This window comes from Pteronotus mesoamericanus, unplaced genomic scaffold, assembly GCF_021234165.1.
Source record: "Pteronotus mesoamericanus isolate MK-2021 breed Mesoamerican mustached bat unplaced genomic scaffold, CSHL_Meso_final contig_121, whole genome shotgun sequence".
Classification (NCBI taxonomy): domain Eukaryota; kingdom Metazoa; phylum Chordata; class Mammalia; order Chiroptera; family Mormoopidae; genus Pteronotus; species Pteronotus mesoamericanus.
Genome location: NW_026555046.1, coordinates 2,467,383 through 2,482,105, shown reverse-complemented (window position 1 = coordinate 2,482,105; position 14,723 = coordinate 2,467,383). Strand labels below are relative to the sequence as shown.

At 46.8% G+C, this 14,723-nt stretch overlaps 1 protein-coding gene across 1 annotated transcript; it reads left to right on the top strand.

Annotated features, from left to right (window-relative positions):
* Positions 1 to 1,819: 1,819 nt before the first annotated feature.
* On the top strand, positions 1,820 to 6,450 carry ANKRD23 (ankyrin repeat domain 23). Its single transcript, XM_054586076.1, has 9 exons — positions 1,820 to 1,877; positions 3,134 to 3,280; positions 3,422 to 3,550; positions 4,240 to 4,365; positions 4,882 to 4,980; positions 5,066 to 5,164; positions 5,280 to 5,378; positions 5,793 to 5,891; positions 5,989 to 6,450. Exons 1-9 carry the CDS (start codon positions 1,851 to 1,853, stop codon positions 6,082 to 6,084), a joined length of 921 nt encoding a protein of 306 aa, XP_054442051.1. The 5' UTR covers positions 1,820 to 1,850; the 3' UTR covers positions 6,085 to 6,450.
* Positions 6,451 to 14,723: the final 8,273 nt, after the last annotated feature.

The following is a 14,723-nucleotide window of genomic DNA, read 5'->3' as shown; positions in this document are numbered from 1 at the left end:
ATAGGTGGCAGTTTGGCAATGTTTATTAACATTTAAATGAACAGGGCCAATAATTTGATTTCTCTGTAGCTACCTACTGAAATATTCATATCTACAAAGATGCTTATTTAGAGGCATTTACAAAGATGCACATTAGAGCCTGGGGTATAATGTTTAAAAAAGAAAAGAAAAGAAAAGAAAAAACCAGGGTGCTCCCTGATAGGGAAATAGTTACGTTCTGGTCCACATATTATCTGAATGCAATGCAGTGGAATGGTCTATACTAATGTGGGAAGTGTGCTGAGTTGTGATCAAAGTATGATGCCTCTTAAAACATGTCTGTAGAAACATGTACAGACACAAAATTACAGGAACAAAGTCAGGAGGGAATATAGCAAACTGGTGACCGTGGTTCCCTAGGGCCACTGTGGCTAGAGTGGATAGTAAAGGGGGTCTTCTTGAGCCTTATTCATTATATGTGCATTTTTTACAAGGAGTAATTTAATTATAAGTCAGAGTTAAAACCAGTTAGTTTCATGTGGAAGAAACAAGTTTTCTGCTTAGAGTTTCAGATGAAACCCATTAGGGAATGCTGAGGGAGAGGAATGTGAGTCCATGGCCAGCGGCGGCGGCGCCCAGGCTGGCAGTGGCGCCCAGAGCCAGTCTTTTTCTTGTCTGTTCACCTTCACTCAGGTCTAGGAAACCCTTTCCTTCTTCATAAGGAAAGGCAAGAAATCACCTTTGACAGGATACCGTGCAGCATAAAGACTGAGCTGCTTTAAGACACCCTGGTCTCGGAACGGGCAAGCACTGACCCATTAGCCAGCCAGCTGTAGGTGGGACCGCTGACAGCCCTTCAGGGCCTTGGGCTGTCCTCGGCCTACATTTCCCCCTCCCTCTCCTTTGTCATCACTGCTCATGTTGCTCCCATTATGGAGTCTTATTTACTGGCTATCAGATTTCCTTTCAAAGGTTAAGAATTCAAGGCACAGCTGGTTGAAGGGCATGCTGGCACACCCCACGATTAGGAAGTTTGACTTTGGGGCTTGTGACAGGTTGCTTTGTGACTGGATTAATGGTTAATGTGGTGTATTTGGACCTGTATTTGTCACTCTAACCTCTATGGAAAGGCTTGTCCCACACCAGGACAGCACCCCGTAGAGACATGCATGTGGGACATAGAAGGGTCTTCAAAGGCCAAGGTGCTGATGACAGATTGGACCTGGCCCCTGATGGTGTTAATATGCTGGCTCTCAGAGTGGTGAGGGAGAAGTGGGGGCAGAGTGGGGGGCAGCCTTGACAATGGCTGGGAGCTACGAAATCCCTTGAAGCCTGATTTCTCCTGTAGGTGCCATGAGGGTTTCTGAAGCAGAAGTCTGCTTCCTGGGCCTGTCCTTCCCAGGTCCCCTACAATTCTGTCCTCTCCTTTCACTAGGGCAGTTGGGCTGGGCCTTTCAGGGTCTCTGGTGGCCAGACCTACAGCCACGTGGAGGCTCACATCAGACTTTCCTAAGTGGTGTCTGAACTGAGTGAAGTGGGAACTATCTCCCCCTGAATCTGGGCCAGTGGCCCCGGCACCCTAAAACACGGGTCTATGGGGAATTACTCAGGAGCAGGTGTGGGGTGGCACTGGGGCAGGATAGTGGGTGTCCGAGGATGCACCTGCCTCAGCTCAGAACAGCTCCACCTACTGCCTGCATGGCTGCTGGCCCACACTGGTATTTTGGTGAGCATTACAGAACCACAGTGTCATCTGGCCCAGGCGCAAGCCTCGCCTGCCTTCTGTCCCCAGGAGACAGTTTGCCTATAAAAGGGCTGACAGCTCAGCTCTCGTCACTGGGGACTGGACTGGAGAATGGGAGGGGGGGACCATGGACGTCGTCAGTGTCCAGCAGTTGGTAAGGACATGGGAAGAGGGGTGGGAGGTCAGGCAATCATCTAGGGACCCCCAGACTGTCTCAGCAAAACAAGGAGGGAAGGCAGCTGCTTCTGTGGTCTAAGGATCGAGTTTTGGAGCAGAATCTTCTCATCTGTCTGCCTGGTTCTCGTGGAAGTGGTGAGTGTGAGGTTAGGGAGCAAGAGAAGGAAACTGATGATGCAAGATGTTGGCTGATGGCGGCGTGAAAATCCCGGAGTTTAGTAAGTTTTGCCCTTGACCGTGATGGCTAAAGAGGAGCAGGAAATGGCAGGTTCCCCTGGGAACTATGACTGTGGCTGGGTCTTGGTTTAGCTCAACTGTCAGGATAGCCAATGCTCTGGAAATGGGCCAGGAGTCTGGATGCCTTAGTTGGGGAGGGAGAAGGGTGCTCTCCAGTCCCCTAGGAACTGAGAGAAACAGCAACACCAGTGACAGTTGGGGATGTGTTTTGGTGAGGGGGCACACAGGAGGCACAGGATGTCACAAGGGCCAGCCAGCGGGCCCCAGATTAGGACAGCCTCTGCAGGAGGGACTGCAGGCCCCAGGAAGTGTTAGGTTGCCAGTATTTGCTTTGAAAGGGAATACAGTTCTCTGCGGCTGGAAGCCCCAGGCCCTGACATCCTGTTGTCCCAACCTCTCTCTCCCCTCGACATGTTCCTTCCTTGGTGCTCCCAGCTTCTGATGTTCGGGGGGAGGGGCTGGAAGAACAGGCTGTGTGTAGCATTAGGTGGCAGGCTCTGCCCCAGCACAGCAATGTGAGTCAAGTGCTAGTTCTACACCATTTTACCGATGAAGACACAGCTTTGTGAAGAGCCAAAACTTGAACCGAGCCACTCAGACTTTTACCCAGGTAGCATCTCCTCTGTCCCTCTGAGCTTGGGGTCAGGCGGCAGTGTGGCATGATCTGGTAGGAATGTGAGGGCAGCAACGCCTGAGGGAAGCTCAGGTGTCATATGCCCAGGAGTAGTCATATGCCCAGGAGTAGAAATAGATGTTGGGTCATACCCCCAGCTCTGTGCCCTTGCTGACAGGACAGGATGGCTGTTGTTGAGAGCCAGCAGCAACCCTAGCACCATGAACTTGGTGAAGGGCCAGGCCAAGCCCTCAGACCAGGACACTGACCTATGTTGGTTAGTTCTTGTCAGGACCGCCCCCCCCCCGCCGCAAACCCCCCAACTGCACAGCTAGGTTCTCTAAGGACTCATAGTTTTCTTTATCCTTATCCTGTTCCTACAGGCAAGCGGAGAAAGAGAAGAAAGGAAAGTGTTGGGATGTGGATGTGGAGTTCCTGATCCTGGAGCCTGGCCAGGCAACTGGAGGCTGGGACCCCATGAGGCCGTGGCCCAGGAAAGGCAGAAACAGGGAGGAGAAGAGAAGAGGAGAGTGAGTAATGCAGGGGTGGCAGCCAGAGCAGCTGGTGGTTCTGCTCTGGATGAAGAAGATGCGGGTTAGAGTAAGAGCCTGCCCCCAGGACCCCATAACCTGTGGGCAATGGCTGGCATGGTCTTTCATCTTTTGCCCCAGCTTCAGAGATTTGAGAGTTCCAGACTTAACCTGGACACTCTGGCTGACTTGGAAAACTTGGTTCAAAGACGAAGAGAAAAGCGACTGAAGCGCAGAGTCCCCCCCAGGGCACCTGAGCCCGTGGTTGAGGTGGGTGAGAAGCTGGGTTGGTGAGGGGCGCACACCCCTAAAGCTTGAGTTCTTGAGGAAGAGCTTTCTGAGTCTGGGGGAGGACTTGGGGAACAGTGGACGCTGCTAGCCACATTCGCACAGCAGCAACTGATGAGCCGGGAGTCCATCCTGGAGCCCCCACCCTGTGTTCAGTTGCTGGGGCTGCTGGGGGCCTAAACAGCTCTGAAGGCTGTAAAGCGAGGGTCTGCCCAGGCCTGTCCGAGTTCCTGGGCGTTGGTGGCGAAGTTTGGTCTTTCACCTGTGGACACATCACCCCAGTCTCTGTCTCATGTTCATCTGGCATTCTCCGTGCTCCGTGTGCATGTCTGATTCCAGATGTTCCTTTTTTGTGAGGACACCAATTATACTGGATTAGGGCCCACCCTGCTCCAGTAGGACATCTTAACTACGGCTGCAATGACCATTTCCAAGTAAGGTCACAATCTGAGGTTCTGGAGGTTAGGACTTCAACGTATGAACTTGGGGGACACAAGTCAACCCAGAGTTCCCCTACCCAAACAGCTCTTCAGCCAGAATCTCCTGAGGATTTGTCAAAACCTATCATTTGTACAAGCTGACAGCGTCTCTGTGGGGACCACCTGGTGTGACTAGTGAAGTGGTGACGTCTCTTGAGGCCGTTTGTGGACTTTTGTCCTTAACTTATCCAGCCACAGCCCCAGGCCCAGCTGGAGCCTGTGGACCTGGAGATGTTCCTGAAGGCAGCTGCTGAGAACCAGGAGGCCCTGATTGACAAATACCTGACAGATGGAGGAGACCCTAATGCCCAGGACAAGGTAGCAAGGGTGGAGCAAATTGGAGCGCAGCTCAGAAGCTGCTGGGGGGCTGTCTTTGGGGTGCTTTTCTGTTTTATTGGCACGAACCCCTGGCGCCTCCTGAGCCAGAGGAAGGGGCCCTTTGCATGATTAGGGAACAGGCAGCTCTTTTCAGGGCGCCAAATCTGGGAATGGGATCAGGGCGGGACCTCTAGGGGTGGCCATGTTCCCTCCACTTACCGTATTTTGCTGCGTATAATGTGCACTTTTGGGCCCAAATGTTTGAGAGAAAGATAAGGATGTACATCATACAGCAGTAGTACCTGAAATACCTTGTATCTGTTCTTGTGTTTTGTAATTATTTGTTACATAAAATTTCTTGTACCGTAACATGTTCAAAAATAAATGCTAAAACTCCTTTACAATACAAAAAAAAAAGTATCTCAAAATAAAACTTTTCCTGAAAACTTGGGCCAAAAACATGGGTGCGCGTTATACATGGCACAAATACAGTAACCTCCTGTCTCCACCCTCCAGCTCCACCGCACAGCCTTGCACTGGGCCTGCCTGAAGGGTCACAGCCAGCTCGTGAACAGGCTGTTGGAGGCAGGGGCCACTGTGGACGCTCGCGACTTGGTGAGAATCAGGGAAGGCTCATTCTCCCAGCAGAGGCTCTACCTGGCATACAGCATGTCAGGGCTTCAGTGCTTTTGTTTTGCAGCTGGACAGGACGCCTGTGTTCTGGGCCTGTCGTGGAGGACACCTGGACATCCTCAAGCAGCTGCTTAACCACGGAGCCCAGGTCAATGCCCGGGACAAGGTGAGAGCACAACACAGTGGGGCAGCCTGTTAGGAGCAGGTGAGCAGTGCACGGAACGGACTTTGTTCCTGGATGAAACACAGCTCTTTGGACACATTCTCACTCACACCCTTAGATCTGGAGCACCCCCCTGCACGTGGCCGTGCGCACAGGGCACTGTGAGTGCCTGGAGCACCTCATCGCATGTGGAGCCCACATTGACGCACAGGACAAGGTGAGCACTTATTTGGGGCAGCTCTAGTGAGGGAGTGACCGATGGCACCTGAGCTCAGGGAACAGCACCTGCCAACCCAACCCTTCCTATGACTGGGGAAGTTAGGAGGATGACATCCCTTTTCTCTCTCTTAAAAAGCTGGGGGCAGTGAAACAAGGAAGGGCATAGTATCGAAGAAACAATAGGAAAGCCTAAGTGGGGCTGCCTTGGATCGCTGGGAAATCAGAGAAAAGGGGCCTTAGGACAGGGTCAGGGAGCTGGCCTGGGATGAGCTACATTTCCCATTGCTCCCCTGGTTGCATCTCATAGGGACCCTTGAGTTTAGGAGATGCATGCCTGTAGGGGAAGGAGGAGCAGGTAAGGGCATGGGCATGCTCCCAGGAAGGAGAGCATCAGTGTCTCCTTTCTTGGCAGGAAGGGGACACAGCTCTACACGAGGCTGTGCGGCACGGCCACTACAGAGCCATGAAGGTACTCCTGCTCTATGGAGCCCAGCTGGGCGTGCAGAACCAGGTGAGTCCCAGCAGGCCCCAGGCCTGGTCATGCAGCGAGGAGGGTGGCTGGGCAGGGCACCTGAGAGAGAAGACTGACCCGGCAACCTTGCTCCCAGGCTTCAGTGACCCCCGCACAGCTGGCCCGAGACTGGCAACGAGGCATCCGGGAGGCTCTGCAGGCCCACGTGGGGCACCCCCGCACACGGTGCTGATGAGAGCAGCCCTGCAGGGCCTCTCTCAGCCAGGATTCCATCCCCTTCTCCTCCCACCCTCACACCCGTCTGGTTCTGAGCTCAGGCCTGATTCCTCAGGCCTCCAGGGCAGCCCTGTCAGGAAAGGAGCAGCTCAGGATCCAGGCCTGCCAGGTGGATGAAACGGCCTCCCTGGCTTCAAGTCTCAGGGAGGACCTGCTCCCTGCCAGGGCACAAGCCAGTAAGGAGCTGAAGCGGAACCCTGGGTGAGCAGGAAGCAAGATGGGTCCAGACAAACGACAGCAGAAAAAACTGGGAGCTCAGGACGGAGCAAAAGCTGAAGTGTCCTATACCTCAGGCTCCCCAGGGCTGGTGCTAAACTTCCCCAGTCTCTAGTGAGCCTCCGTCTAGGGGACTGCTTAGGCCCCAACCTCCACCATGGCGTTTCCTGCTGGGTGGTGACTCGGGGCAGGGGTTTGAGTGACCCCACTCCTGTCAGCAGAAACCTGATGGTGTCTCGAGTGGCTCTTGACCCCTTTGGTCGTAGGGGCTCTGGTGCTGGGTCTGGAGGGGACTGCCCAGCAGGTCTGAGGCCCCACCGCAGAAGTCCAGTACCAGCCCGGTTCCCACGGAAGCCCTAAGACTGAAGAGCTGGAGCTCTGCTTTAGAGAACCCCATGCCCACTCTCTAAAGGATTTGGTCAGGCCTGCCCACCACTTTCTGCATGACCAGCCGGGAGCTCTCTTTAAACGGTGAAGTGACTGGGGTGCTGGGGTTGCTTGTGGCCCACTCAGCTTTTGGGGTGGTGGCCCGTAACCCTACTTTGCCTCAGGCACTAACACCGTCCTGGCACTGGTGCTTGAGCTCTTGGCTGCACCCTGGGGCTGCCTTCTGCATCCTCTGAGGCGGGACACCGAGGAGCTGAGCTCCACTGTGAACGGAAGCAGAGGAATTCACCTGCTCCTGTCCCCCAGCTGCTAACTGGGGGTACACTTAGGACCCAACTTGGCACATGTTCTCCTAAAGATTCCTCCTCTTCCACTGTCTGTACTTCAAGTTGTGCTGGTATAGACATGCTCCTGGCAGGGCTGGGTCCCTACATGCCAGAGAGTGAGTCTTACAGAACTCAGCCCTAAACTGAGAGCTGTAGGCTGAGGGACAGGCTCCAAGATGAAGATTTAGCCTCCCTCACATACATAAGGCACCGGGACAGACACACATTCTACAGCAGTCATTTTTATCTAACGGTGGCCTTCTCAGGCCAAGAACAAGCCTATTCTTACTGTGTGAAGAAGCTGACTACAGCCCCACATCTTCCTTGCATGGGCAGCTGCTGCCCTGTGTGGAGAGCATTCACCCAGATGCTGGGGCCACGGGAGAAACAGGTACTCTGGTCCATGGAGAAGACAACTCCCCATCGAGAATATGGGGATACTTAAGTGACAGACAAAAATACCTTTTTATACGCATCAGTATTTTGTGTTCATTAAAACTGGTTGGTTATTCATCAGTCTACTTGTGTGTTCTGGGCTAGAAGGGGCCAGGCCATTAGGCCCAGGGCCTTGTCTTCCTCAGGAGCCAAGTGCAAGCCTGTTAACCATGCTGCCCGCCAGCAAGCTGGGCCCCAGTGCCGAGTGGGCAGTCAGGGCACTTGTCCCTCACATTCAAGGCGTCTTGGCTTGCTGACAGGTTCAAAGAGCAGTGATTCTTAGCCTTAGCTGCTTATTAGAACCACAAGGGAAATCTTTAGAAGTCCTCATATCCAGGCAACTCAGTTTCTGGGTTGGGACCCAGGAATCAGCATTGTCATGCAGATGACATTTGTCTATGTAGAAAATCCTAAGGTTATCTATCAAAAAACTACCCAGAATAAGAGAATTCAGCAAGATCTCAGGGTATAAGATACATGCAAAAACCTATTTCTACATATTAGCATTGACCACGTGAACACCACAATTAAAAACAAAGTACCATTTACGATTGCTTCTAAAACTAAAATGCTTAGATGTAAATCTAACAAAACACATGAGGACTTGTATGCTGAAAACGACAAAACACAGATGAATGAAATCAAACAAGATTTAAATAAATGGAGACTTACCAAGTTCATGGACTGGAAGATGCAACATAGCAAAGATATCAATTCTCCCCAAATTGACAAATGGATTTAATGCAGTTCTTGCCAAAATTCCAGCACCATTTTTTTGTAGAGGTAGGTAAGATTATTTTTAACACTTATAGCTAAAACAATTTTGAGAAAGAATAAAGTGGGAGGAATGAGTCTCCTAGATTTCTAAACTCATTACAGGCATACCTCGGAAATATTTCAAGTTTGGCTGCAAACCACTGCAATAAGGTGAGTTGTAATCTATTTGCTGACACAGGGTCTTGCCTTCCATTTGTAAATCACGCTACACCAGTGAAGCTCAATAAGGGGAATCACAATAAAATGAGGTATGCCTGGGTACAGCTACAGCAATTGCAATGGTGGGGTAATGATGGAGGAAACCACCAACAGAACAGAATGTACACTCCAGAAATGGACACAAATATGCCCAAATGATTTTTTGACAAAGATACAAAAGTTAGTTAAATGGGGGAAAGATAAAGGTGCTGGAGCAGCTTGACACCTATAGGCTAAGAAAAAGAGGAATGACATTAGCATCATAAAATTACAAGTCAGACAACTATAATTCAACACACAAACACATCCGAGACCTGCACATCGAGCCACTTGAAGGTGGCATGGCAACAAGGGAGGACGGCCCAGGAAGGAGAGATGGGGCTGCAGCTGCAGCTGCAGTCTGGCGCTCACCACGGCCCCAAGCTGACACAATGGCAGGAAGGAGTCAGGCTGCACCTCTCACACGACAGCCAGCGGGGAGCAGAAACATTTCAGCCTGAGGGGACAGCACCTATTGCAGCTAAACCTGCAACATTCCTCCTTCAGTAGCAGGCTCCAACTGCAGCTAAACTGGGCTGCAACACAGCACAGTGGTGTTGTGGCAGCATCAGACTGGTGGCCACGATTACCAGCAAGACGGCAAAGCTGCAGACTTGCGGACCCAACACCACCCCCACCCACCCACCCACCCATTTTGGTGGAACCTGGTATGGAGACATCTGAGAGAGCACACAGCATGGCTGGCAGCCTCCGGTTACAAAAAGGGAACACTGAGAACTGACAGGCCCAGAGCCCCATTGTCTGCCCCATCCCACCACAGGGATGGTACTCTGAGACTAAGGTGACCTGGACACAAGGGACAAACATCCTTGGGAAATAAGGCGCATTTTCCATGACTGAGGCAACACTGCCCCACAGAGATTCTGTGAGGCGCCATCAGAGCAGGTAAAATGAAACAAAAACTTGCACTCTAGCACCATCTACTGGAATACAAAAGAAAGATCTTCTTGTACTTTTCAACCTGCGGAATTACGAGTACCTTAAAAAAAAAAAAAAAGAGTTCACTACATCATGTGCTCATGCAGAGAAACAATCCATCAAGCACCATGAATAACCAAGGTAACAAGCTACCTCAGAAAGAAAAGTATCCAGAAACCAAACTCCAAGACAAAGGAGACTGATTTAAATGACAGAAAATTCAAGACTGCAGTTATGAAAACAACTCAATAAGGCAGTTCTGTGAGTTAAGGAATAGAATCAACAAACAAAAGGAGAACTTTACTGAACAGAAATTCTGGAGCTGAAGAACTCAAATGAGTTGAAGAATGAATGAGAAAGCACTGGAAACAGCAAGCCAGATGGAAGACACAATTAGGGAGCTCAAAGATAGAAATCTAGAAATGACTCAGGTGGAAGAATGAACTGAGAGTTTAAAAAGAAAGAAAGAAAGAACTCTGTGAGACCCATCTGACTTAAAAGAGAAACAATGATAATAGGTCTACCAGAATACAGAAGAGCAGGAGAAGGTAACAGAGAGCTTATCAAATTAATAATTGATAAGAATTTACCAAACTATGGAAAGAACTGTACCCTTAAATTCAAGAAGCTAACAGAACTCATGTTATCTTTAATGTGAATTATTCTGTCCTTGCTGCCTCCTCTTCTTGTCCCCTTTTAAAAATCAACTTCATGTAACAATGCACCCATTTTTGGAGCACATTTCAATGAGTTCTGACAAATGTATATACCTGTGTAATTACAACTACAATCAAAATACAGGACGTCTTCTAAAAGGCTCTTCCACGTCCCTTTGCAGTCAATCACCCACCAGCCCTGGGGCCAAGACTGGCCTTATTTCCATAACTTTTGCTGCCTCTAGAATTTCACATTAATGGAATCACAAAGAACAACAACAACAAAAGTAGCAGCAGATGCTAACCGAACACCTAATTATGTCAATGCAAAAAGACCTCTAAGACACATTAAAACTGTCAAAAATCAATGACATGGCAGCCAGCAGCAAAAAGGTTGTAACCTACAAAGGAAACCCTATTAGATAATCATTGGATTCTTCTGCAGAAACCTTACAAGCCAGGAGAGAGTAGAAGGAAATATTTAAAATACTGAAAGAGAGAAACCACCAACCAGAAAAGTGAACCTCTGGATATGAAGGAGAAATGAAGGCTTTTTCAGACCAACAAAAGCTGAGGAAATTTACTATGACAAGACCTGCACTACAGGAAATGTTTAAAGGAGCTCTTCTACCTGAAACAAAAAGACAAAAGTATATTAAAACTTTTGGGTCCTGGCCAGGTAGCTCAGTTGGCTAGAACATTGTCCTGATATGCCAAGGTTGTGGGTTTGATCCCTAGTCAGGGCACATATGAGAGTCAGCCAATGAATGCATAAAGTAAGTGGAACAACAAATCAATGTTCCTCTCCCTTCCTCTCTCTCTAAAATCAACCAAAAAGGACGTGGCCTGCAACCCAGGCATGTGCCCTGATTGGGAATCAAACCAGTGACCCTTTCGTTCACAGGCCAGTGCTCAATCCACTGAGCCACACCAGTCAGGGGGAAAAAGCATTTTAAAGAGACTATAACTTCTGCAATTTGGAAAGGAACACAGCATAAAAAGGGCCACTTTATGACAAAAAAAACAGGTGGGGGGGAGTGGGGAATGTCTTAACTTGCACAGGTGAATGAAGATACAATCAAAAGAGAGAACTATTGTATATATGAAACTTTTTCTTTTTTACATTTTATGTAAACCTAAAACAAATCTAGAGCTGAGACATGTAGCATAAAAATGGAGGGGAAAAAATTACAGAAAATTGCCAAGCTAAAATAGTGGACAGAAACACAAGGGAAAAGAAATGATACAGAGCAACCAGAAGACAAAAAGATAAAACAGTTTGTAGTTAAGTCCTCACATATCAATAGTCATCCTAAATGTAAATGCACTGAACTCACCAATAAAAAGGCACAGAGTAGCCCTGACTGGTGTGGCTCAGCAGGTTGGGCTGTCCCACAGACAAAAAGGTCGCTCATTTGATTCTGAATTCCCAGTCAGGGCGCACGCTTGGACGGCAGCCATTGCCCGGTGGGGGCATGCGAGAGGCAGCCAAGCGACGTTTCTCTCGCTCATCAGTGTTTCTCTCGCACATCAGTGTTTCTCTCCCTCTTTCTCCTCCTCTTCCCTGCTCTCTCAAAATAAGTTGACTAATTACACCTTTTTTAAAAAAAGGCAGAGTAGAAGATGGATTAAAAAACAAGACCTAACTATATGCTGCTTTCAGGATACCCATCTCAGCTACAAAGACAAACACAGGTTTAAAGTGAAAGGGTGGAAGATGATAATCCAAGCAAAGGAATGAGGAGAAAAGCCAGGTATTGCTGTACTTATATCAAACAATAGGTTTTAAGACAACAAAGGTAATAAGAGACTGGAGATAGACATTATAATGATGAAGGGGATAATTCACCAAGACATAACACTTAATACATATGCACCCAGCCAGGAAGCACCAAAATACATAAAGCAACGCTAACAGACCTAAGGGAGAACCTGACAAAAAATACAATTATAGTAGGGGATCTTATGAATACCCGAATGACATAATGGATAGATCATCTAAACAAGAAATCAATAAAAAATACTGGCTTTAAATGACATATTAGACCAAATGAACATAATCCCTATTTATAGAACTTTCCATCCCAAAATGACAGAACATACATTCAAGTATACATGGAAGATTCTAAAGGGCAGACCATATGTTGGGGCATAAAACTAGTCTCAATAGAATTTTAGAATGCTGAAATCATACCAAGCATACATACCAACCACAACAGTATAAAACTGGAAATTAACAAGAAGCAAGCTGGAAAAACCACGTATGTGTGGCGATTAAACAACACTCTACAGAACAATGACTGGGTCAAAAAAGAAATGAGATAAAAACAAATACATAGAGAGCCCTGACCAGTGTGGCTTAGCTGGTTGGAGCATCGTCCCACAGGCTGAAAGGTCGAGGGTTCAATTGCCAGTCAGAGCCCGTTCCCAGGTTGCAGGTTTGATCCCTGATTGGGGCACATATGAGAAGGTAAGCAATTGATGTTTTCTCTCTTGCATCAATGTTTCTCCCTTTCTCCCTTCCTCTCTCTCTAAAAAATAAATTAAAAACAAAGAAGATTGAGACAAATGAAAATGACAACACATCAAAATTTTTTGGATGCAGCAAAGTGGTACTAAAAGGGAAGTTTATAACATTGCAGGTCTATCGCAAGAAACAAGAAAAACCTCAAATAATATAACATTACATCTTAAAAAAACTAGAAAAAGAATAAATGAAGCCAAAAGTCAGTAGAAGAAAGGAAATAATAAAAATCAGAGCAAAAATAAATGAAATAGAGAACACGGAGAAACAGAATAAAATTGACAAAAGTCTGGCTTGACAAAGGAAAAAAAGGAGAGACTCAAATCAGAAGTGAAAGAGCAGTTACAATGGACATTAACAGAAATACAAAGGATTGCACAAGAATACTATGAAAGTCTATATGCTATCAAATTCAATAACCTAGAAGAAATGGACACATTCTTATAAATATACATAACCTTCTTAGACTGAACCATGACAAACTGGAAAACCTAAAAAAACCACTCACTAGTAATAAAATTGAAATAGTAATCAAAAACCTCCCAAAATAACAAAGCCCAGGACCAGGTGGCCCCATTAGGAATTCTACCCAAACATTCAGGGAACACTTAATAGCTATCCTTCTCAAATTCTTCCAAAAAAATTGAAGAGGGAATATTTCCTAACTCATTTTATGTAGCCAACATTATTCTGATATCAAAATCAGGCAAACACACCACAAGAACGCTACAGACCACTCTCTCTGATGAGCATAGATGCAAAAATCCTAAATAAAATCCTAGCAAATCAAATACAACAAAACATTAAAAAGATCATTTATATCACAATCAGGTAGAGTTTACTTCTGGAACAGAAGGATGATTCAACACGTGCAAACTGATTAATGCAATATACTACATTAACAAAATAAAAGTCATATAATTGTATTAATACATGTTGAGAAAGCATTAGACAAGATGAAACATCCATTAATGATTAAAACAGTCAATAAAATGGGTATAGAAGTACCTCACATAAAAAAGACCGCTTTTGAGAAACCCTCAGCCAACACACTCAGTGGTGGAAAACTGAAAGCTTGTCTTCCAAGATGAGAGACAAGACAAGGATGCCCACTCTCACCCCATCACTGTTATTCAACATAGTACTGCAAGTCCTAGGCAGAGCAATTAGGCAAGAAAAGTAAGTCATCCACACTGGGAAGAAGTTAAATTCTTACTATTTGCAGATGACATGATACCACACGTAGAAAACCCTAGAGATGCCACTGTAAGTTTACTAGGAACAATCAAAAATACATAGTGAAGTTGCAGGATACCAAATCAATACACATGTGAACATCTGACTTATGAGAGAGGGCACTGAAGAGCAGAGGGGACAGATGTGCTACTCAAGTGTGTATAACTAGAATGCTTGGTTATCCATTTGCGGAAAAATAAAGGAAACTAAGTAGTGAGTCTGACATTTAAATGTGTGTGTACGTGTGTGTTTGTAGACAGATAATGACAAAAAATATTTTTATGACCATAGGATAGGAAAGAATTTATTAAGACACACGAAACAAGCCATGAAAGAAAATACTAGGTAAGTCCAACTGCAGAAAAATTAAAAATAACTATTTCTCAAAAAGACACAGTAAGTAGAATGGTAAGCTAAACAACAAACTGAGATAACTTTTGCAATAAATTTATCCTACAAATGATCAGAATGCAGGATATATAAAGAACTACTGTGAATAGGAAAAAGGGCAAAAGACATGAATAGGCATTTCACAGAAAACATGAATTGCTCCTCAACATATACAAAGACACTCAATCTAATTAGTAAACAGTAAAATACAAATTTAAAAAAAAAAAAAAAAACCACCTTGCCCTGGCTGGTGTGGCTCAGTGGACTGGGTGCCAGCCTACAAACGAAAGGGTCGCTGGTTTGATTCCCAGTCAGGGCACATGCCTGGGTTGTGGGCCAGGTCTCTGGTGGGGGACATGGGAGAGGCAACCACACATTGATGTTTCTTTCTCCTTTCCCCACTCTCTAAAAATAAATAAATAAAATCTTTAAACAAAAACAAAAACAGAAAACCTTGACCTAAGTGCCATAC